General features: G+C 46.0%; 1 protein-coding gene across 1 annotated transcript in view; it reads left to right on the forward strand.

Annotated features, from left to right (window-relative positions):
* ARL5B (ADP ribosylation factor like GTPase 5B) overlaps positions 1-21761 on the forward strand; it is a 57278-nt gene extending 35517 nt beyond the window's left edge. The window contains exons 3-6 of the mRNA XM_063921553.1: positions 798-945; positions 9869-9952; positions 17134-17285; positions 18459-21761. Of these exons, the coding sequence (XP_063777623.1) occupies positions 798-945; positions 9869-9952; positions 17134-17285; positions 18459-18507 (433 nt within the window). The 3' untranslated portion in view covers positions 18508-21761. The remainder of the gene's footprint in view (positions 1-797; positions 946-9868; positions 9953-17133; positions 17286-18458) is intronic.
* Positions 21762-23677: the final 1916 nt, after the last annotated feature.

Here is a 23677-nt window from a genome sequence, read left to right on the forward strand (position 1 = left end):
CGTAGAGTAATATGTATGGTAAGTGTGAACATGCAGATTGTCTCATCACTTCGTCTTACAGAACCTCTATGAAAAACATAAAATAAAAACAAAACATGAAGTAACTGCACACACGCTGTACAGCGCTCACCATATAGAGCACACATGAAAGCTGACCTTATAGCAGCAGTGAAGATCTAGAGCAGGAATGGGGAACCTTTGGCCCTCCAGCTGTTGCTGAACTACACATCCCAGCATGCATTGCAACAGCTTTGCAATATGGCCATGGTAAAACTGTTGCAGGGCATGCTGGGATGTGCAGTTTAGCAACAGCTGGAGAGCCAAACTTCCCCATCCCTGATCTAGAGAGTGATCTAATACATTTTAATGTGACATTTTAAAATGTGTGCCTGGTGGGAAGCAAGACTTGTGCTGTGTAGGACAATGTGCGGGTGGGTTATGACTAACTGTACACTGCAGTCACTTGGTGATTTCTACACTGAACACTTTCCAAACCAAAATCTGTATTTGGTGGCACAATTCCCCTATGTTGCTACACTTTACCCTGCCATTGCCTGATTGCCATGAAAGCCACCCTTGTCTGTACCTCCTTTCCAGAGGTAAAGGGTGCTTGTCTTTTGCCTTCCCAGCTGTGATTGGCATTGTATAGAATAAGATTGGCTCTGGTGCCGCACAGTTGCCATGCTCATTCTCTGGAAGCCGGTCTTGCTCTGTGGTGACAGGAAGTGCTGGTTAGGAGGGAGGGGAGGGGTGACGCAGTTAAAGACTCCATAACTTATGTTCATCTCTTCTGTCAGCTTAATGAGTGAAGTTGTGCACACCTCTCCAACCATCGGAAGCAATGTAGAAGAAATTGTTGTGAAGAATACTCATTTTTTGATGTGGGACATTGGCGGTCAGGAATCCCTGCGATCGTCATGGAACACCTACTATTCCAACACCGAGGTAATGGCAAACAGCGTGACCACACTTTCCGTGCTGCCTAGTGTTTGTTTTTCCAGGACTAGGCTGTTCTAGCTAACCCACTAAGTAATCACAAGTCTACATTTACTTGACGGCTATAAGAGAGATGGCTTAGTGAAAACTCGTATATGCAGCAGGACCTTTTGTAGTCTCTGCAAGGTGCACATATCATGTAATAAACAGATTAGATACAGAGGAAAGGGCTTCTAGAGACTTCATATCTGATGTCCCTGTACTATTAGTGCAGGTGGAAGCAGGCTTGCCTTTTCTTTGCAGTGTTTTGAGGTTTTTTGTAGCTTTTCCAATAGTCAGTAAGTTCTAGCACAGTGCTTTGTATTGGGATAAGCCCTCCATACATTTGTCATGAACCTTTTGACGTTACTGACAGCTGACCTGGAAACATTGTAACAGATAATTGCTGTTCATATATATTTCAGCTGATTTGTTCATTGGTCTGTTGAGAAGGAGATTATTGCCATAGCAGCACGGAATGAGGCTGGTCTGCTTTAAGAGCCTGTGTTGTGTGTAACACTAGTGGTGTATGTGCCTCTGCCTGGCTGGGCTGTTGCTACCTCTTTGGAGGCTGCGCGGCCAGAACGCCACTGATCCCTGCACAGAGTTGAGACCACATCAGACACTACTGTGCCCCTGGGCCGTGAACTCAGATCAAAGAAATCATATAATGATGTTAAGGATAAAGAATAATTATACTATATATATGACATTATTTATGTAATGCACACATGTTACACAGTGCTTTACAGCAAGTATTAATTCACTAACCTCAGTTCCTACCTCAGTGGAGCTTACAATCTATGACCCCTACCATAAGGAGTGTAGGAGGAAACGCATGCAAATATGGTGAGTACATTCAGACTCTGCACAGATGGTGCCTTGAATCGAGCTGATGACCTTTTGTGCGGTGAGTCAGTAATGCTGACCAATAAGCCACCGTGCTGCCTTGGAATAATATGATGGAAATTATACCAAGCTATTTAAGATGAACACGTTACATAAGTATTAGTTGTATATTGGCTTTAGAAATTAGTGTGTCTGAAGTTTCCTATTGTATTGGCAGGTAATCTCTTGACCCCTGTACTACGCACGTTTCACAAGTACTTACCATGAATAACTGTTATAGCAGGGATTTTATTAAATACATCAGAGCCAGTAGAAAGAGTTCATCAAAGCCTAGTAATATATGAGGAATAATGACTTGCGATAAAATCTTATCAAATCAGGTTTTTAGAGCGGGTTCTCTTTCCTTCCAGCTGGAGATTTCCCCGGCCTCCCTGGTGTTCAGGTGTTGTAGTGTGCACTCATAGAGGATTAACTAAAGATGATAGTGGTGCTGTTTCCCTTAGCAAACAAATTCTAGCTATCCTTTGTGTATTGCATACTATAAAATGATAAGCAGAATCTGGTTGCTATGGGTGCCCCTACCCAATAGCCCCTCATCTGTGTGCCAGTTATGCTGGGCATGCATTATGCAATTACTGGCCCGATCCACTGATTACCAGCTTATTGGGCTGCTAATTGCATAGTGTGTGGCTGTGACCATTCAGTGATGATCAGGCTTGAAAAATCTTCCAACATGCCCAACTGATCTGATCATTGGTCAGCTGCATCTGGCAATGTATTTTCTGCCGCAGCTGACCCAACAGACGGACGTTTCCCTGTTCCTTCACAAAGGAGGAACTGAGAAATGTTTTCTCCCCCAGGGGAGGAACCCAGATATAGATCTCAGAGTATGGCCACAATATCTGTTCAGGCTGTCCGATAACACATGTACAGTCTGTAATTAGGAATGTAGACACTTTCTAGCCAGTAAACTGCAGGGAACTTTAAAGGGGGGTACACACGGAGCGATTTTTACTTAATTTCTAAGCAATCTGACTACATTGCTTAGAAATTAAGCACACATCGCTCCGTGTGTAGGGTGCCGGCGACAGCAATGCGCGGCCCCGTGCGTCGCTATAGCTGGTTCTAGATTTCGCATGCATGCCTAATCTAGTGAGGTCGCTCACTTCACTGATGTCGGTGTCCCGTCAGCGAAGGTGTGGTATGTAGCCACTAGGCAAACAAACTTGCTGTCATCCTAATCTTTTATTATACTATAACTCATTATCTAACCAAAGTAATACTGATCATCCTAATAGGTAAGGTCAGCACCTTAGAAAAGCATCCGAATAGGTGGTCGCCTATTGTATTTTTTTAACCCTATGCTAGTATTCCCACTTGCTTTGACCTGTTTGTATAATCACTGTAATCTATATGTCTGCTGCTTACACTTTTATTGTACATTGCGTCACTCCCTTATAATCAGGTTTGTTTTTTTGCTTTACTCCTTTTAGGCTCGCTGTCATGTAATTCTGTCCCAGATATCTCTGGTTACTTACTCCATAACTATATAAATAGCTTTCCTTTTATTCTTACTCTGTGTAACTTTTTTTTTTTTTTTTTCAAGGTCTTCTATTGCCAAAGGCTGTTCTCATTTAATTTGCTTTGTTTGTTTTTTCGTTTCTTACATAACTGTCCATACAGGAAATTTTCCCATGTTCTCTCCATATCTATTACTAGTTACAACTGACCCTGCTGGCTTAGCTGCTGGTCTGTGAGCCATGTCCCCACTGCATTGTGCCCAGACCCCTCATGGTATTGGGTCAGGGCAAGGGGTACTGCAGACCTGGTGGCTAGCCACCCTACTCTTGATATTGCCACATGCTGTACTTCTTGAGGCAGTTGCCTAATAATGCAGACACCCTTTGCAGTTGCGCTGTGCAAGGAGTGTAACTTATACCCATTTCACACCTCCTGAGGCGGGTCGCACACGGGAGCCTGACACAGGAGCTCCCAGGGTGTGTCCTGCCTCAGGCGCTCCGCCACTGCTGTCTGCAATCCGGCATATTGCCGGAGTGGTGAAGGCACTTGGAGATCACATGATCTCCAAGCACTGCTCTTACACACATAGTGAACGGGAAGCTGGTCACATCAAACCGGCTCCCGTTCATACCACACATCGAGCCCGGTTGAACACGAGTTTATCCCTGCTCGCTACCAGGGATGACCCTGTATTTCAACCCTGGCACCTTTCAAACTGCATATGAACACGGGTTATGCGCGCTCATGTGCCAATAACCCGTGTTCATAGCTGGTGCCTGGTAGCTGTCAGCTTCTTTGCTATACCCTACATTGTTAGAAAATGGGGTTAACAGCCGTGGTCGATAACAATCAGAAGAATCGGGTGGTAATACTGGGAGGGGTTTGACTTTTGTGTCTGCCATTGCAGTAACTTATGATTTTCTAATATCTATTTCTCTGACGTCCTAGTGGATGCTGGGAACTCCGTAAGGACCATGGGGAATAGACGGGCTCCGCAGGAGACTGGGCACACTAAAAGAAAGATTAGGTACTATCTGGTGTGCACTGGCTCCTCCCTCTATACCCCTCCTCCAGACCTCAGTTAGAATCTGTGCCCGGCCAGAGCTGGATGCACCTAGTGGGCTCTCCTGAGCTCACTAGAAAAGAAAGTATTTGTTAGGTTTTTTATTTTCAGTGAGATCTGCTGGCAACAGACTCGCTGCTACGAGGGACTGAGGGGAGAGAAGCAAACCTACCTGCTTGCAGCTAGCTTGTGCTTCTAAGGCTACTGGACACCATTAGCTCCAGAGGGATCGAACACAGGGCCCGACCTCGATCGTCCGGAGCCGCGCCGCCGTCCCCCTTGCAGAGCCAGAAGACGGAAGATTCCAGGAGAAAATCGGCGGCTGAAGACTCCGGTCTTCAGTAAGGTAGCGCACAGCACTGCAGCTGTGCGCCATTGCTCCCACAGCACACCACACGCTCCGGTCACTGGTGGGTGCAGGGCGCTGGGGGGGGGGCGCCCTGGGCTGCAATTAGATTACCTTTTGGCAATAAAAACACACAATACAGTCTAGTACTGTATATGTGAAAAAAAAACCCGCCATTAAAGTACATAAAAGGACAGAAGCCCGCCGCTGAGGGGGCCAGGCCTTCTTCCTCAGCACACCGGCGCCATTTTCTCTTCACAGCTCAGCTGGAAGGAAGCTCCCCAGGCTCTCCCCTGCAGTATCCTGGTACACAAAGGGTGAAAAGAGAGGGTGGGGCACATAAATTTAGGCGCAAAAATTTGTATATACAGCAGCTACTGGGTAAACACTGAGTTGTAGTGTAATCCCTGGGTTATATAGCGCTGGGGTGTGTGCTGGCATACTCTCTCTCTGTCTCTCCAAAGGGCCTGGTGGGGGAACGGTCTTCAAATAGAGCATCCCCTGTGTGTGTGGTGTGTCGGTACGCGTGTGTCGACATGTCTGAGGTAAAAGGCTCCTCTAAGGAGGTGATAGAGCGGATATGTGTGTGGGAGGGTGTCTCCGTCGACAGCGCCGACACCTCTTTGGATATGTGTAAGTGCTGAGGTAAAATTATTGCACAAAAGGTTAGGGAACAGAAAGGAAATCTACCCTGGTCTGTCCCTATGTCACAGAGACCTTCAGAGTCTCTCTATGCTCACTATCCAAAATAACAAACACTGGTATCGACACGGAGTTTAACTGCACTGTCGACTATGATAATGCAAAGTTACAGCCAAGAGGGCTAAAAGATATTCAATATATGATTATTGGAATAAAAGAGGATTTGCATATCACTGATGACTCATCTGTCCCTGACACGAGAGTACACATGTTAAGGGGAAGAATGCTGAGGTAAATTTCCCTCCTCTCATGAGAAAAAAGAGCGGAAATCTCCAGACAAGAGACGGCAGCTTCCCACAAGAGAGTTCTCAGGCTGTATCCTTTTCCCACTAGGGCCAGGATGTGTTGAGAATCTTCCCCTTGGGTGTCCTGTTTGCACTAGCTATTCTCAGGGATCCTGCAGATAGTGTGCACATTCTAGTATACTGCCCAGACCGGCGATTGTGTCGGCATGGGTTTATAGCGCTGTGACAGCATGGACAGGTACCTTATCAGCAGAGATTGAGACCCTAGTATGCATATAAATATATTAAGATGCTGTCTTAAGTGATAGATATATAATTATGAAGCATGCCCAAAGGGACATGAGTATACTGGGTCCTAGAGTCAAAGCTATGTCGATTTCTGCTTGACGTGTCCTGTAGAATATACATTGGACAGATGATGCCGACTTAAGAGGCATATGGAAGGCTGAGGATTGTGTGGAGAAAGGTTCTCGGGCCTGGTCTCCACAGCTATAGTTGGTAATTCTGCTAGTTGCCCTATATTCCTGCACAGCCTAGGAAAGCACGACATTATTAAATGCAGCTTTTCGAATAAAGAAACAAAGTCTGAGGTGCGTCCTTTCTTGTCAGAGCCGGGGGCAGAGGAAAGAAGCTGTACAACACAGCTAGTCCCCAGGAACAGAAGTCCTCCCCGGCCTCTACAAAAATCCACCGCATGTCGCTGGGGCTCCACAGGCGGAGCTAGGCCCGGTGGGGACACGCCTTCGTAAGTTCAGCCACAAGTGGGTTCACTCCCTGTTAGATCCCTGGGCAATAGAAATTGTGTCGCAGGGATACAGGCTGGACTGTGAGAAGATGCCCCCTCACCGATGACCCGGCGGGCTTCCCCCCAAGAGAGGGAGCCAGTGTTAACTGCAATTCGCAAATTGTATCTTCAACAGGTGGTGGTCAAGGGTCCCCTCCTTCAACAAGAGGGTGTTATTATTCGACCATGTTGTAATCCCGAAACCAGACGGTTCGGTTAGACCCATATTGAATTAAAATCCCTGAACATATACCTGAAAAGGTTCAAGCTGGAATCTCTAAGAGCGGTCATTGCAAGCCTGAAAAGGGGGAGACTTTATCGTGAATCGGGACATAAGGGATGCATACCTTCAGGTCCCCATTTATCCACCTCATCAGGCGTACCTCAGAATTGCGGTACGGGATTGTCATTACCAATTTCACCAAGGTAATGGCGGATATGATGGTGCTCCTGCGGAAGCAAGGTGTCACTATTATCACATACTTGGATGATCTCCTCATAAAAGCGAGATCATGAGAGCAGTTGCTGGACAGCGTATCACTTTCTCTGGAAGTGAAACGGCAACACGACTGGATTCTATATATTCCGAAGTCGCAGTTGGTTCCTACAGCTCATCTGCCTCGCCTAGGCATGATCCTAGACACAGACCAGAAATGATCCTAGACACAGACCCGATAGAGAGAGCTCAGGAGCTCATGACACTGGTCAGGAATCTATTGAAAAACAAAACAGGTGTTAGTGCATCACTGCACTCGAGTCCTGGGAAGGATGGTGGCATCATACGAGGCCATCCCCTTCGGCTGGTTCCATGCAAGGACAATGGAACTTACTGGACAAGTGGTCCGGATCACATCTTCAGATGCATCGGTTAATCACCCTATCCCCCAGGGCCAGGGTGTCTCTCCTGTGGTGGCTGCGGAGTGCTCACCTTCTCGAGGGCCGCAGATTCGGCATTCAGGACTGGGTCCTGGTTACCACGGACGCAAGCCTCCGAGGGTGGGGGGCAGTTACACGGGGAAGAAAATTCCAAGGTTTGTGGTCAAGCCAACAGACTTGCCTTCACATCAATATCCTGGAACTAAGGGCCATATACAACGCCCTAAGTCAAGCGGAGTTCCTGCTTCGCGACCAGCCGGTTCTGATCCAGTCAGACCGCAGGGGCTCATGTAAACCGCCAAGGCGGCCCAAGGAGCAGGGTGGCGAGGGTAGAAGCCACCAGAATTCTTCGCTGGGTGGAGAATCAAGTAAGTGCACTGTCAGCAGTGTTCATTCCGGGAGTGGACAACTGGGAAGCAGACTTCCTCAGCAGATACGACCTCCACCCGGGAAAGTGGTAACTTCATCAGGAAGTCTTCACGCAGTTTTGCAAATTGATGGGAACTGCCTCAGGTGGACTAGATGGCGTCCCACCTCAATAAAAAGATAAAACAGGTTTTACGCTGGGTCAAGGGACTCTCAGGCGATAGCTGTGGTCGCACTAGTAACACCGTGGGTGTTCCAGTCGGTCTATGTATTCCCTCCTCTTCCTCTCAGACCCAAGGGCTGAGAATTGTAATAAAAGGAGGAGTGTGAACAATATTCTTTGCTCCGGATTGGCCAAGAAGGACTCGGTACCCGGAACTGCAAGAAATGCTCTCAGAGGACCTATGGCCTCTGCCTCTCAGACAGGACATGTTGCAACAGGGGCCCTGTCTGTTCCAAGACTTACCGCTGCTGCATTTGACGGCATGGCGGTTGAATGCCGGATCCTTGCGGAAAAGGGCATCCCGGATGCAGTTATTCCTACGCTGATAAAGGCTAGGAAAGACGTGACGGCAAGACTTTTTCACTCTATATGGCGAAAATAGGTTGCTTGGTGTGTGGCCGGGAAGGCCCTACAGAGGAATTCCAGCGGGGTCGATTCCTGCACTTCCTACAGTCAGGAGTGACTATGGGCCTAAAATTAGGATCCATAAGGGTCAAGATTTCGGCCCTTTTCCTTTTTCTCTCAAAACGAACTGGCTTCACTGCCTGAAGTTCAGACGTTGTTACAGGGGTGCTGCATATTCAGCCTCCTTTTGTGCCACCAGTGGCACCATGGGATCTTAACGTTGTGTTGGATTCCTAAAATCCCACTGGTTTGAGCCACTTAAGACCGTGGAGCTAAAATATCTCACGTGGATAGTGGTCATGCTTTTGGCCTTAGCTTGGACTAGGCGTGTGTCAGAATTGGCGGCTTTGTCATGTAGGAGCCCATATCTGATCTTCCATATGGAAAGGGCAGAATTGAGGACTCGTCCCCAATTTCTCCCTAAGGTGGTATCATCGTTTCATTTGAACCAACCTATGGTGGTGCCTGCGGCTACTAGGGACTTGGAGGACTCCAAGTTGCTGGACGTGGTCCGGGCCCTGAAAATTTATGTTTCCATGACGGCTAGAGTCAGAAAAACTGACTCGCTATTTATCCTGCATGCACCCAACAAGCTGGGTGCTCCTGCTTAAAAGCAGACTATTGCTCGCTGGATCTGTGGCACGATTCAGCCAGCACATTCTGCGGCTGGACTGCCGCATCCTAAATCAGTAAAAGCCCATTCCACAAGGAAGGTGGGCTCTTTCTTGGGCGGCTGCCCGAGGGGTCTTGGCATTACAGCTTTGCCGAGCTGCTACTTGGTCGGGTTCAAACACATTTGCAAAATTCTACAAGTTTGATACACTGGCTGAGGAGGACCTTGAGTTTGCTCATTCGGTGCTGCAGAGTCATCCGCACTCTCCCGCCCGTTTGGGAGCTTTGGTATAATCCCCATGGTCCTTACGGAGTTCCCAGCATCTACTAGGACGTCAGAGAAAATAAGAATTTACTCACCGGTAATACTATTTCTCGTAGTCCGTAGTGGATGCTGGGCGCCCGTCCCAAGTGCGGACTCTCTGCAATACATGTATATAGTTATTGCTTAACTTAAGGGTTATTGTTATGAGCCATCTTTTAAATGAGGCTCAGTTTTTTGTTCATACTGTTAACTGGGCATAGTTATCACGAGTTGTACGGTGTGATTGGTGTGGCTGGTATGAGTCTTACCCTGGATTCCAAATCCTTTCCTTGTAATGTCAGCTCTTCCGGGCACAGTTTCCTTAACTGAGGTCTGGAGGAGGGGCATAGAGGGAGGAGCCAGTGCACACCAGATAGTACCTAATCTTTCTTTTAGTGTGCCCAGTCTCCTGCGGAGCCCGTCTATTCCCCATGGTCCTTACGGAGTTCCCAGCATCCACTACGGACTACGAGAAATAGAATTACCGGTGAGTAAATTCTTTTTTTCTTTTTTTCTTTTTTAATTCATTTTTTTTTTTTTTTTATGCAATCATTTTTACTTGCTATTGACTAAAAGGAAAAACTATTGTCTCCTCAGTTTATTATCCTGGTTGTAGACAGCACTGACCGAGAGAGGCTCTCCATCACAAAAGAGGAGCTCTACAGAATGCTTGCTCATGAAGTAAGTTACCACTGATATACATACCTTAGGCTGGTGTTAGACACTTGTCTCCTTGTACAACCTGCATGTCTTTACGTTACGTCCTGTTTAGTTTTTGCTGCTTTTTATCCCCGACATTTGTTTTGCCCTACTTGTATATAAGATATAACGATAAACCCCTCTTACTTGTCCCGGTAAGCCAGCCCTGGTGTCTCCTGGTAACCAGTTCCTCTAGCCCCAGTCTGCTCATATTGGTTAAACTAAATCAGGTAACTGGAAAAGCAAGGCAGTGAGTTTGTGGTGCGCTGACCATCGCTTACGCAGAAGTCACATTACATCCTGGTTCCCTGTTCCTGCTGGGAGCGTGATCAGCAACTGCTGGCATAATGATTGTGGCACCCCAACATTTGTCGCATAACATTTAGCTAGGCGTATGTTGTGGCTCCTAATCAATAGCATTTGCTCTTGGTAAATTAAGATTGAACCTTGGTGGCCAAGCTTCGTCTCTCTCAATGGTTCTCAAGTCTGGTACTTTCAGGCTTATTTACAGTAATACTCAATCTGTGGCACAAACTAGTTACTGTCTTGCTTGGTCATGACCGCCACCTGGGCTACGGGTCATAGGACCTCCTAAAACTAAACTTGATATAGTGCCTCTGTATAGTACTAGGTTCTGTTTTGTATAACTTGTTGGATTGTGTCACACAGCACAAAGTGGTACAGATAGATCCACGGTTATCTTGGCTTCTTTGCTGCGCCTTGGCACACCATAGTTTATTTACATAAACCCTTCATCTATTGTTCTCAGGTGCAATACAATACAAAGAACAATACATCAGGGGATTAAGTCCGAATGCCCAGTCTCCGTTAATCCTATTTCTCTAACGTCCTAAGTGGATGCTGGGACTCCGTAAGGACCATGGGGAATAGCGGCTCCGCAGGAGACAGGGCACAAAATAAAAGCTTGAGATATCAGGTGGTGTGCACTGGCTCCTCCCCCTATGACCCTCCTCCAAGCCAGTTAGATTTTTGTGCCCGGCCGAGAAGGGTGCAAACTAGGTAGCTCTCCAGAGCTGCTTAGAATAAAAGTTTAGTTAGGTTTTTTTATTTTCAGTGAGTCCTGCTGGCAACAGGCTCACTGCATCGTGGGACTAAGGGGAGAAGAAGCGAACTCACCTGAGTGCAGAGTGGTTTGGGCTTCTTAGGCTACTGGACGTTAGCTCCAGAGGGACGATCACAGGTTCAGCCTGGATGGGTCACCGGAGCCGCGCCGCCGTCCCCCTTACAGAGCCAGAAGAGACGAAGGTCCGGTGAAAGCGGCGGCAGAAGACATCCTGTCTTCAAGACTAAGGTAGCGCACAGCACCGCAGCTGTGCGCCATTGCTCTCAGCACACTTCACACTCCGGTCACTGAGGGTGCAGGGCGCTGGGGGGGAGCGCCCTGAGACGCAATATAACACACATATACCTTAGCTGGCAAAAGGAATACATCACATATAGCTCCAGGGCTATATGGATGTATTTTTCCCCCTGCCATTTTACACAAAAAAGCGGGAGTTAAGGACGTCGTGAAGGGGCGGGGCCTATCTCCTCAGCACACTGGCGCCATTATTCCCTCACAGCTCCGCTGGAAGGACGGCTCCCTGATTCTCCCCTGCAGTACTGCATCTGATTCAGGGTAAAAAAGAGAAGGGGGGGCATTTTGGCAGCAAATAACTAGATTAACAGCAGCTATAAGGGATTAACACTTATATAAGGTTATCCCTGTATATATATAGCGCTGGGTGTGTGCTGGCAGACTCTCCCTCTGTCTCTCCAAAGGGCTAAGTAGGGTCCTGTCCTCTATCAGAGCATTCCCGGTGTGTGTGCTGTGTGTCGGTACGCGTGTGTCGACATGTATGAGGAGGAAAATGAGGTGGAGGCGGAGCAGTTGCCTGTGTTAGTGATGTCACCCCCTAGGGAGTCGACACCTGACTGGATGATTGTGTTTAAGCAATTAAGTGATAATGTCAGCAATTTACAAAAAACTGTTGACGACATGAGAAAGCCGGCAAATCAATTAGTGCCTGTTCAGGCGTCTCAGACACCCTCAGGGGCCCTAAAACGGCCGCTACCTCAGTGGGTCGACACGGATCCAGATACTGAATCTAGTGTCGACGGTGACGAGACAAACGTAATGTCCAGTAGGGCCACACGTTACATGATCACGGCAATGAAAGAGGCATTGAACCTTTCTGACACTACAAATACCTCAAAGGCGGGTATTATGTGGGGTGTGAAAAAACTGCCAATAGTTTTTCCTGAGTCTGAGGAAATAAATGAGGTGTGTGATAAAGCGTGGGTTTCCCCCGATAAAAAACAGCTAATTTCGAATAAGTTATTAGCACTATACCCTTTCCCGCCAGAGGTTAGGGCACGGTGGGAAACACCCCCTAGGGTAGATAAGGCGCTCACACGTTTATCTAAACAAGTAGCGTTACCGTCCCCTGATACGGCCACCCTCAAAGAACCAGCTGATAGGAGGCTGGAAAATATCCTGAAAAGTATATACACACATACTGGTGTTATACTGCGACCAGCAATCGCATCAGCCTGGATGTGCAGTGCTGGAGTCGCATGGGCGGATTCCCTGACTGAAAATATTGATACCCTGGATAGGGACAATATTCTGTTAACTATAGAACATTTAAAGGATGCATTGCTATATATGCGTGATGCGCAGAGGGATATTTGTACCCTGGCATCAAGAGTAAGCGCAATGTCCATCTCTGCCAGAAGAGCATTATGGACCAGACAGTGGTCAGGGGACGCAGATTCCAAACGGCACATGGAAGTATTGCCGTATAAGGGGGAGGAGTTATTTGGGGCTGGTCTAACAGACCTGGTGGCCACGGCAACGGCTGGAAAATCCACCTTTTTACCCCAGGTTACTTCACATCAACAGAAAAAGACACAGTCTTTTCAAACTCAGTCCTTTCGTTCCCATAAGTACAAGCGAGCAAAAGGTCACTCTTTTCTGCCCAAGGGCAGAGGAAGAGGAAAAAGGCAGCACCATGCAGCCGCTTCCCAGGAGCAGAAGCCCTCCCCTGCTTCTGCCAAGTCTTCAGCATGACGCTGGGGCTTTACAAGCAATTCGAGGCGTTTCCTCCTCATCGGTTCCTGAAGTCTGCTTTACCAAAGTCTCCCTCCGACAGGGAGGCAGTTCTGGAAGCCATTCACAAGCTGTACTCCCAGCAGGTGATAATCAAGGTACCCCTCTTACAACAGGGGAAGGGGTATTATTCCACACTATTTGTGGTACCGAAGCCGGACGGCTCGGTGAGACCAATATTAAATCTAAAATCTTTGAACACTTACATAAAAAGGTTCAAATTCAAGATGGAGTCACTCAGAGCGGTGATAGCGAACCTGGAAGAGGGGGACTATATGGTGTCGCTGGACATCAAGGATGCTTATCTCCACGTCCCAATATATCCTTCTCACCAAGGGTACCTCAGGTTTGTAGTACAAAACTGTCATTATCAGTTTCAGACGCTGCCGTTTGGATTGTCCACGGCGCCTCGGGTCTTTACCAAGGTAATGGCCGAAATGATGATTCTTCTACGAAGAAAAGGCATCTTAATTATCCCTTACTTGGACGATCTCCTGATAAGGGCAAGAACCAAGGAACAGTTAGAAGTCGGAGTGGCACTATCTCAGGTAGTGCTAAGTCAGCACGGATGGATTCTAAATATTCCAAAATCGCAGCTGATTCCAACGACACGTCTACTGTTCTTAGGAATGATTCTGGACACAGTCCAGAAGAAGGTGTTTCTCCCGGAGGAGAAGGCCAGGGAGTTATCCGAGCTAGTCAGGAACCTCCTAAAACCAGGACAGGTCTCAGTGCATCAGTGCACAAGGGTCCTGGGAAAAATGGTGGCTTCTTACGAAGCGATTCCATTCGGAAGATTCCATGCAAGAACTTTTCAGTGGGATCTACTGGACAAATGGTCCGGATCGCATCTTCAGATGCATCAACGGATAACCCTGTCGCCAAGGACAAGGGTGTCTCTCCTGTGGTGGCTTCAGAGGGCTCATCTACTAGAGGGCCGCAGATTTGGCATTCAGGATTGGATCCTGGTAACCACGGATGCCAGCCTGAGAGGCTGGGGAGCAGTCACACAGGGAAGGAATTTCCAGGGCTTGTGGTCAAGCATGGAAACATCTCTTCATATAAACATTCTAGAACTAGGGGCCATTTACAATGCCTTAATTCAAGCAAAACCTCTGCTTCAGGGTCAGGCGGTGTTGATCCAGTCGGACAACATCACGTCAGTCGCCCACATAAACAGACAGGGCGGCACGAGAAGCAGGAGGGCAATGGCAGAAACTGCAAGGATTCTTCGCTGGGCGGAAAATCATGTGATAGCACTGTCAGCAGTGTTCATTCCGGGAGTGGACAACTGGGAAGCAGACTTCCTCAGCAGACACGACCTTCACCCGGGAGAGTGGGGACTTCACCCAGAAGTCTTCCACCAAATTGTAAACCGTTGGGAAAGACCAAAGGTGGACATGATGGCGTCACGTCTAAACAAAAAACTGGACAGATATTGCGCCAGGTCAAGGGACCCTCAGGCAATAGCAGTGGACGCTCTGGTAACTCCGTGGGTGTACCAGTCAGTGTATGTATTCCCTCCTCTGCCCCTCATACCGAAAGTATTGAGAATCATAAGAAGGAGAGGAGTAAGGACTATACTCGTGGTTCCGGATTGGCCAAGAAGGTCTTGGTACCCGGAACTTCAAGAGATGCTCACGGACGAACCGTGGCCTCTACCTCTAAGACAGGACCTGCTACTGCAGGGGCCTTGTCTGTTCCAAGACTTACCGCGGCTGCGTTTGACGGCATGGCGGTTGAACGCCGGATACTGAAGGACAAGGGCATTCCAGAAGAAGTCATCCCTACTCTGGTAAAAGCCAGAAAGGAAGTAACCGCAAAACATTATCACCGCATTTGGCGTAATTATGTTGCGTGGTGTGAGGCCAAGAAGGCCCCTACACAGGAATTTCAACTGGGTCGGTTCTTGCATTTCCTGCAAACAGGACTGTCTATGGGCCTAAAATTAGGGTCCATTAAGGTTCAAATTTCGGCCCTGTCGATATTCTTCCAGAAAGAACTGGCTTCAGTACCTGAAGTTCAGACATTTGTGAAAGGGGTGCTGCACATACAGCCTCCTTTTGTGCCTCCAGTGGCACCTTGGGATCTCAATGTTGTGTTGAGATTTCTAAAATCACACTGGTTTGAACCATTGTCTACGGTAGATTTAAAATATCTCACGTGGAAGGTGTCGATGCTGTTGGCCTTGGCTTCAGCTAGGCGTGTGTCAGAATTGGCGGCTTTATCATGTAAAAGCCCTTACCTAAATTTTCATTCTGACAGGGCGGAATTGAGGACTCGTCCTCAATTTCTACCTAAGGTGGTTTCTGCATTTCACATGAACCAACCTATTGTGGTACCTGCGGCTACTAGGGACTTAGAGGACTCTAAGTTGCTGGACGTTGTCAGGGCCTTGAAAATATATGTTTCCAGGACGGCTGGAGTCAGGAAAACTGACTCGCTGTTTATCCTGTATGCACCCAACAAGCTGGGTGCTCCTGCTTCAAAGCAGACGATTGCTCGTTGGATTTGTAGTACAATTCAGCTTGCACATTCCGTGGCAGGATTGCCACAGCCAAAATCAGTAAAAGCCCATTCCACAAGGAAAGTGGGCTCATCTTGGGCGGCTGCCCGAGGGGTCTCGGCTTTACAACTTTGCCGAGCAGCTACTTGGTCAGGGGCAAACACGTTTGCTAAATTCTACAAATTTGATACCCTGGCTGAGGAGGACCTGGAGTTCTCTCATTCGGTGCTGCAGAGTCATCCGCACTCTCCCGCCCGTTTGGGAGCTTTGGTATAATCCCCATGGTCCTTACGGAGTCCCAGCATCCACTTAGGACGTTAGAGAAAATAAGATTTTACTTACCGATAAATCTATTTCTCGTAGTCCGTAGTGGATGCTGGGCGCCCATCCCTAGTGCGGATTGTCTGCAATACTTGTATATAGTTATTGTTACAAAAAATTCGGGTTATTATTGTTGAGCAATCTTTTCAGAGGCTCCTTTAAATTTATCATACTGTTAACTGGGTTCAGATCACGAGTTGTACGGTGTGATTGGTGTGGCTGGTATGAGTCTTACCCGGGATTCAATATCCTTCCTTATTATGTACGCTCGTCCGGGCACAGTATCCTAACTGGCTTGGAGGAGGGTCATAGGGGGAGGAGCCAGTGCACACCACCTGATATCTCAAGCTTTTATTTTGTGCCCTGTCTCCTGCGGAGCCGCTATTCCCCATGGTCCTTACGGAGTCCCAGCATCCACTACGGACTACGAGAAATAGATTTATCGGTAAGTAAAATCTTATTTAAAGTCCAAGATAAACATGGACCCATCTGTGTGTTGGATATCTGCTTTTTCCGTATTTTGGAATATTATCCATAATGAGATCTTGGGGCTGGGGCCCAAGTCTAAACATAGAATGCATTGTTTCATATACACCTTATACTCATAGGGGTGTGTTCAATACCTGTCGGATCCTTTCCAACGGATCCGACGGGTCAGTATTCAATGCCGGGCCAAACCCGACAGGCTTGGCCCGTTCCCGACAATGGCAATCCAACTTTTTTTAAAGTCGGATTGATATTGTCTGAAACGGGGCTGAAACCTGACAGGTTTGGCCGCGCTGCTGACAGCCAACGTGGATTCCGACAAGTCGGAAAAAGTCAGCCGGCATTGAATAGGTCGGAACTCCTTCCGACCTAAACCTGTCTGAAACTGACGTCTTTCCAACAAGACGGCAGTTTCCGACAGGTATTGAATACACCCCATAGCCTGAAGGTAATTTTATGCCATATTTTCTATAATTGTGTGCATGAGACAGTGTACATTGAGCCATCAGAAAACAAAGGTCTCGCTATCTCATTCACGCTCCAAATTCTGGGTTTTCGAGACTCCTGCATTTGCATACTTTCTAACATGAAATATTGAATTCTATGTCCGTCATAAGAATGTTTAGGCTTTTGTCTTAAATGTATGGGTACTCTGACTTTAGTTATAATGTTATAGTTGGGTCACATTGCTCAACATCAAAACACAATGTGATCGTGATTCGTGCGTTGTCCTCTTAGGACTTACGGAAGGCAGCGGTTCTCATATTCGCGAACAAACAGGACATGAAAGGGTGCATGACTGCGGCAGATATTTCTAAATACCTCACCCTCAGCTCCATAAAGGATCATCCGTGGCACATCCAGTCCTGCTGTGCGCTCACAGGAGAGGGGTATGTATAAGTGATGCAGAGTCACAAACGTTAATTCCTGTCACTGGCTCTGCCCATTGACCTGCAGGGTAATGCATATGGGCACGGGACATGTCTGTGATCTACACAGAGAATCGGCCTTACAGGCACGCTGGTCTCCACTGCTGGATTACTCCCCTTTCCTATTTCCCTGCGTTTCTATTTCCTGTTCACTTTTACTGCTCTCCATTGAAGCTAGTCATCTGATAAATGAACTGCATCTCATGTTTTCTGTTACCGCAGTGGTGTCCTATACCTGTACCCAATGTACATTTTCCGTTCTCCCTCTCCTTCCATCTAAATTTCATCCTGTTCTCAATATCTTATATCGGACTTTTTCCCATCTGTTTTGCAAACAAGCCACAGTACAGCAGTGTATAATCTTAATGCATTTGAAATGGGGTCACTAACTACGTGTCTAGCGTGTTCTTTGTTCAATCCATATTAACTGGTGTTAACGTAACACTGCTTCAATTAGGAATGCTTCTAATGTGCATCAGATGGGTCTCTATTTATTTATTTATTTGTTTATTTATTTATTACCAGATATTTATATAGCACGCACACATTCCACAGTGCTGTACAGAGAATATTTGCCCATTCACATCAGTCCCTGCCCCAGTGGAGCTTACAATCTATATTCCCTATCACATGTACACACAGACACATTCACACTAGGGTTAATTTTGTTGGGAGCCAATTAACCTACCATTATATTTTTGGATTGTGGGGAGAAGCTGGAGTACCCGGAGGAAACCCACGCAAGCACGGGGAGAACATACAAACTCCACACAGGGCCATGGCGGGAATGGAATCCAGGACCTCAGTGCTTTAAGGCAGTAATGCGAACCATTACACCATCTGTTATGACACTAATGCTTTGTAAGAATGGGGGGTTTACTAAGTGCTAAATACTATGCTTTCATATTTAGTTTATCCTCTTTGGCTGCCTTTTTTACCCACTGTGTAAGAAATGTTTGGGGGGGGGGGGGGGGGGGGGTTTAGAATTGAAATTTCAACAGTGTGGCCAGATAAAGCTAAAAAGTGCATTTACATGAATGTTTTTTAATAATGAGATTGCATTATATGGGTTCCACTGTCTTTAAAAGCTGCCGACAGAAACGTTCCTGATGCAAATTACCTTTCCCTCTGCAGGTTATGTCAAGGCCTTGAGTGGATGACCTGCAGGACCGGAGTGAGATAACTTGCCACCAGCAGGACATGGGATGCTACTTACTCTGTGAACGCGTTACGAGTACTGTCATACATTACAACATCTCCATGCTTAATTTATAGAAACCTCAGACCTTTCTCTGAGCCACACTTGAATCAAGTGACGAAACATCAGGAAAATACCTGAAAAGTGAATACACTACAGACAACCTCACCAAGAACAATTTTTTTCATAATGTTTTATCAATTCATTTGTACAACCAGATCAATTACCGCGCACACTGCCGTTTTACAAATGGGATATATGTAGCTTTTTGTTTGGATGTTTTTGTTTTAGTTTTTTTTTTTTTAAATGGTTTTTAAACAGAATTGCTTAATGCAGACACAGGTAACCTGTGGTTCTTAAGAAACTGTGGAGCTATTACCCACATGCTGGGGACAGTAGTTCCACAATGGCAGAGGAGCCAGATCTGCCTACCTCTGGCTTAATGGGTCAATTTTTTCTTGTTTTCGTGGGAATGGAGATACTGCAACACTCAACTGTTACTTCAGTGTGCGATCTCTTCGTCTCATTGACAACGCAGCACAGCATTGTACAGAACGAAGGCTGGAAGATTGTTTTAACTACTGTACTACTGTTTGTGATAGCTTTTTACACAAAGGATATTATTCAGTAACTCATAGCATTTTGGACTTTTATTTCCATTCTAAAAGGTGCAATTAAATATCTTACTCTTAGAAAAATTCCTAAAACGTTTTCTTTTTAAAAAAAATGTTTGCTCTGATTGGAGGAAATGATGATACGTTGTTTTTTTTTAATGACCTTTATAAACTGTATACTTTATATATAACTATTTTACAACGCTACATCTCCTGGTGTGTTTTCCTTACTAGGCAGACAGGTCAGCTATTTTATTTGTTTTTTTTATTCATTATGGCTAGTCTTTTACAGGATCATAAATAAGCTTATTACGTTGGAAATAAAACGGTTTTATGTAACTTAGATCATTTCTGATGATTTGACATGTGATTTGCATCTCTGATCTTGCAAACACAGTTATTCAGTATACGTCACATCTTCACTACAATACTTTGCCGATAATGTGCCATAGTTGTAATATGGAAGTTCTGCATCATCGTCATCTATTTTTCTGTTTTTATTTTATTTCTTCCTTTTTTTTTTTTATTGTATTTTGCCCACAAACCCCTACTTATAACAGGGCTGCAGTTGGCTTCATAGAAATTATTGTCCTAAGCATTTACAAACATGTTACAATATTGGCCCTCATTCCGAGTTGTTCGCTCGCAAGCTGCTTTTAGCAGCATTGCACACGCTAAGCCGCCGCCTACTGGGAGTGAATCTTAGCTTATCAAAATTGCGAACGAAAGATTCTCAAAATTGCGAATAGAAATTTCTTAGCAGTTTCTGAGTAGCTCGGAACATACTCTGCCACTGCGATCAGTTCAGTCAGTTTCGTTCCTGGTTTGACGTCACAAACACACCCAGCGTTCGCCCAGACACTCCCCCGTTTCTCCAGCCACTCCCGCGTTTTTCCCAGAAACGGCAGCGTTTTTTCACACACTCCCATAAAACGGCCAGTTTCCGCCCAGAAACACCCACTTCCTGTCAATCACATTACGATCACCAGAACGAAGAAAAAAACCTCGTAATGCCGTGAGTAAATTACCAAACTTCTTAGCAAATTTACTTGGCGCAGTCGCAGTGCGAACATTGCGCATGCGCAATTAGCGGAAAATCGCTGTTATGCGAAGAAAATTACCGAGCGAACAACTCGGAATGACCACCATTATTCTATCTAGGTGGAACACCATCCTCTAGAACAGTGGTTCTCAAACTCTGTCCTCAGGACCCCACCAGGTCACGTTTTTTCTCGCCCAGCAGGTGCACTGTGTAACACCAACTGTCACATTTTAATAATCCACAGGTGACCTGGAAAACATGAACCGTGTGGGGTCCTGAGGGCCGAGATTGAGAACCTGTGCTCTATAAATCATGAATGATGTGTAATGGAGAACTGAAGGATAAAGCTTTATATCAAGCTCTGTCAACAGCGAGTAGGCCATTAATGGTTTTATATAGCTTTGTTTAAATGTGTCTAGTATAAGGGTAATTAGTGACGTTGTTCACAGAAGCACGTTACCAAAGCAGACAAGAGCTTGGATTGCTGACAATGAATGTCTCGTCTCATTTTCACTGGTCCCAGCTTGGTCAAGATAGCTGTGCCCAGTGCATCCATCTGTTCTCAGGGGTCAGTTGTCGGAGTGTCCATCTCTCCTCCATGGAACTATAGAAGAGTTTCATATGTGCATACCTGTAGGGGCTGCCTGGGGCTTTACTTCCACAAATCCCACTGGTGACATACCCTATCCCCTAACCTTAGATCTGGCTTGCTAACCTAATATACTAGATATGAATACATTGTTCATATGTAATGTACTTTTCACAATAGAAGGATGATGAAGGTTGGGAGAGGGGTATTTTGGGCCAAGCAGTGTCAATACCTATTATGCTTTGTTGCCACAATTACTGCCATTTTGATGCCACTCTACAACGGGAATAATCTACATTCGACCAGAGATATTCACCATGCATGCCTTCTGCTACTATGGACTTAATATACCAGCATGCCAGGCCACAGTTTTCAGGGCATCATACAATTGTGGCAGGGCATGCTGGTATGTGTAGTGCCACAGCAGCTGTAGCGCTGCATGTTTTGAATACCCCTGTATTAGACGGATACAGAGGACAATTATTCTTAGTGCCTTTTAATATAAGCATGGTGTATGAGCTCCGAATGTGTAAATGCTTCACCACTTTATCAATGTTTAATTACGTGGCTTTACATATTTAGCAGTTCCTTTTTTTTTTTTTTTTCCTTCAGTTCTCCATTATACATATATACACTTGTGTTTTATTTTTTATTATTATTAGTAATCATAAATTTTCCTACATTTCTATTAAGTTTTAATTAGGTTGCTTGGAATTGCAAACAAAAGGTCAATTCGCGATTGCGGCACTTGTGCTGTGCTTTATTTCATATGGTATAAATAAGGTGCCTGATTGTTGCCCCATCCCACTCACCTGAGTCGGGCAAGCTTGCTAGTTCTCTATTCATTTTAAAAATGAGGATTTGACCATAAAGTATTGCACATTTTGTCAGGTTATGACAATTATGTAAAACTGTATATATAAAAAAAAAAAAACTTTTGAAACCAACTTCTTTTTTTTTCCTTAAGTTACAAATAAATATTTAATGCATTTTATCACATTTACTGTCGTTATTTGTCTCGCCACTTGCTAAAGCTCTTCTACTTTGAAAGAATAGATTATGAAATCAACTTTGTGATATAGCTGGTACAGTACTTTAAATTATCTGTGATGTCTGCATATTATGGTAAATATTGACTCCTTTTCTTGCGCAACCCTCTGGGGTGAGAGGAAAGATGAGCAAAGTTACATCACCGCTGAGTGCCTTAGCTAGGTAAATTAGCAGGTGGGAGTTGAAAAGCTGTCGTGTATACTCTTCAATTACATTCAGATAACAGTTGACTTAAAGAAAAAAAGATGGCTTTACCTATTTTCACACTTGATCCTTCAAATGTTGCAAGATAGGAAAAGGGGGGAATTAAATTCTACCGCGGCAATTGACTCTGAAACCCCCCCCCCCCCCCCCCTGTTAAGTAGTCGGCAGAGTTAACACACAGGTCTATGAACTTATTACAGATTCTATTTGATAACACTTGAAAACAGATAATTTAACGGGCGCTGGCAAGTTTGTTTTTTTTCTTTAGTACTCGTGTCTGTCTATATTGGCTGCAGTAAACCTTTTATACTGTGCATGATCAAATGCTCTGTGTACACCAGGATATGTGAAATCAGCATATGTTTAATCTAGTAGTACAGTGTACATATGTATTAAGGAAACAATACTCTGTAAAGACTTGCATAGTTAAGAAATGTAATCATGCCAGTGTATACCTAAGGTGAAGTTACCATGCTATAGTCATCAGTCTTCTGCTAACCAAATATGTTGGCGATACTGTACATTGAAAAAAATCTTGAATTTAAACATACTTTCTCTGACGTCCTAGTGGATGCTGGGGACTCCGTAAGGACCATGGGGAATAGCGGCTCTGCAGGAGACTGGGCACAGCTAAGAAAGATTTAGGACTACCTGGTGTGCACTGGCTCCTCCCACTATGACCCTCCTCCAGACTTCAGTTAGAATCCTGTGCCCGGCTGAGCTGGATGCACACTAGGGGCTCTCCTGAGCTCCTAGAGAGAAAGTATATTTTAGGTTTTTTATTTTACAGTGAGATCTGCTGGCAACAGACTCACTGCAGCGAGGGATTAAGGGGAGAAGAAGCGAACCTACCTAACTGGTGGTAGCTTGGGCTTCTTAGGCTACTGGACACCATTAGCTCCAGAGGGATCGACCGCATGGAACCGGCCATTGGTGTTCGGTCCCGGAGCCGCGCCGCCGGCCCCCTTACAGAGCCAGAAGCAAGAAGAATCCGGAAAATCGGCGGCAGAAGACATCAGTCTTCACCAAGGTAGCACACAGCACTGCAGCTGTGCGCCATTGCTCCTCATACACACTTCACACTCCGGTCACTGAGGGTGCAGGGTGCTGGGGGGGGGGCGCCCTGAGAAGCAATAAATACACCTTGGCTGGCAAATATATCACAATATATAGCCCCAGAGGCTATATATGTGATAAATACCCCTGCCAGAATCCATAAAAAAGCGGGAGAAAAGTCAGCCGAAAAAGGGGCGGAGCCATCTCCCTCAGCACACTGGCGCCATTTCTCCCTCACAGCTCCGCTGGAAGGAAGCTCCCTGGCTCTCCCCTGCAGTCTACACTACAGAAAAGGGTAAAAAAGAGAGGGGGGGGGGCACTAAATTTAGGCGCAATATACATATAGCAGCTATAAGGGGATATAATTTAGTTAATCCCTGATTTATATAGCGCTCTGGTGTGTGCTGGCATACTCTCTCTCTGTCTCCCCAAAGGGCTTGGTGGGGTCCTGTCTTCTGTCAGAGCATTCCCTGTGTGTGTGCGATGTGTCGGTACGGCTGTGTCGACATGTTTGATGAGACTTATGTGGAGGAGGAGCAGGTGCCTATAAATGTGTTGTCACCCCCTGCGGGGCAGACACCGGAGTGGATGGACTTGTGG

This window comes from Pseudophryne corroboree, chromosome 5, assembly GCF_028390025.1.
Source record: "Pseudophryne corroboree isolate aPseCor3 chromosome 5, aPseCor3.hap2, whole genome shotgun sequence".
In the NCBI taxonomy this organism is placed as follows: domain Eukaryota; kingdom Metazoa; phylum Chordata; class Amphibia; order Anura; family Myobatrachidae; genus Pseudophryne; species Pseudophryne corroboree.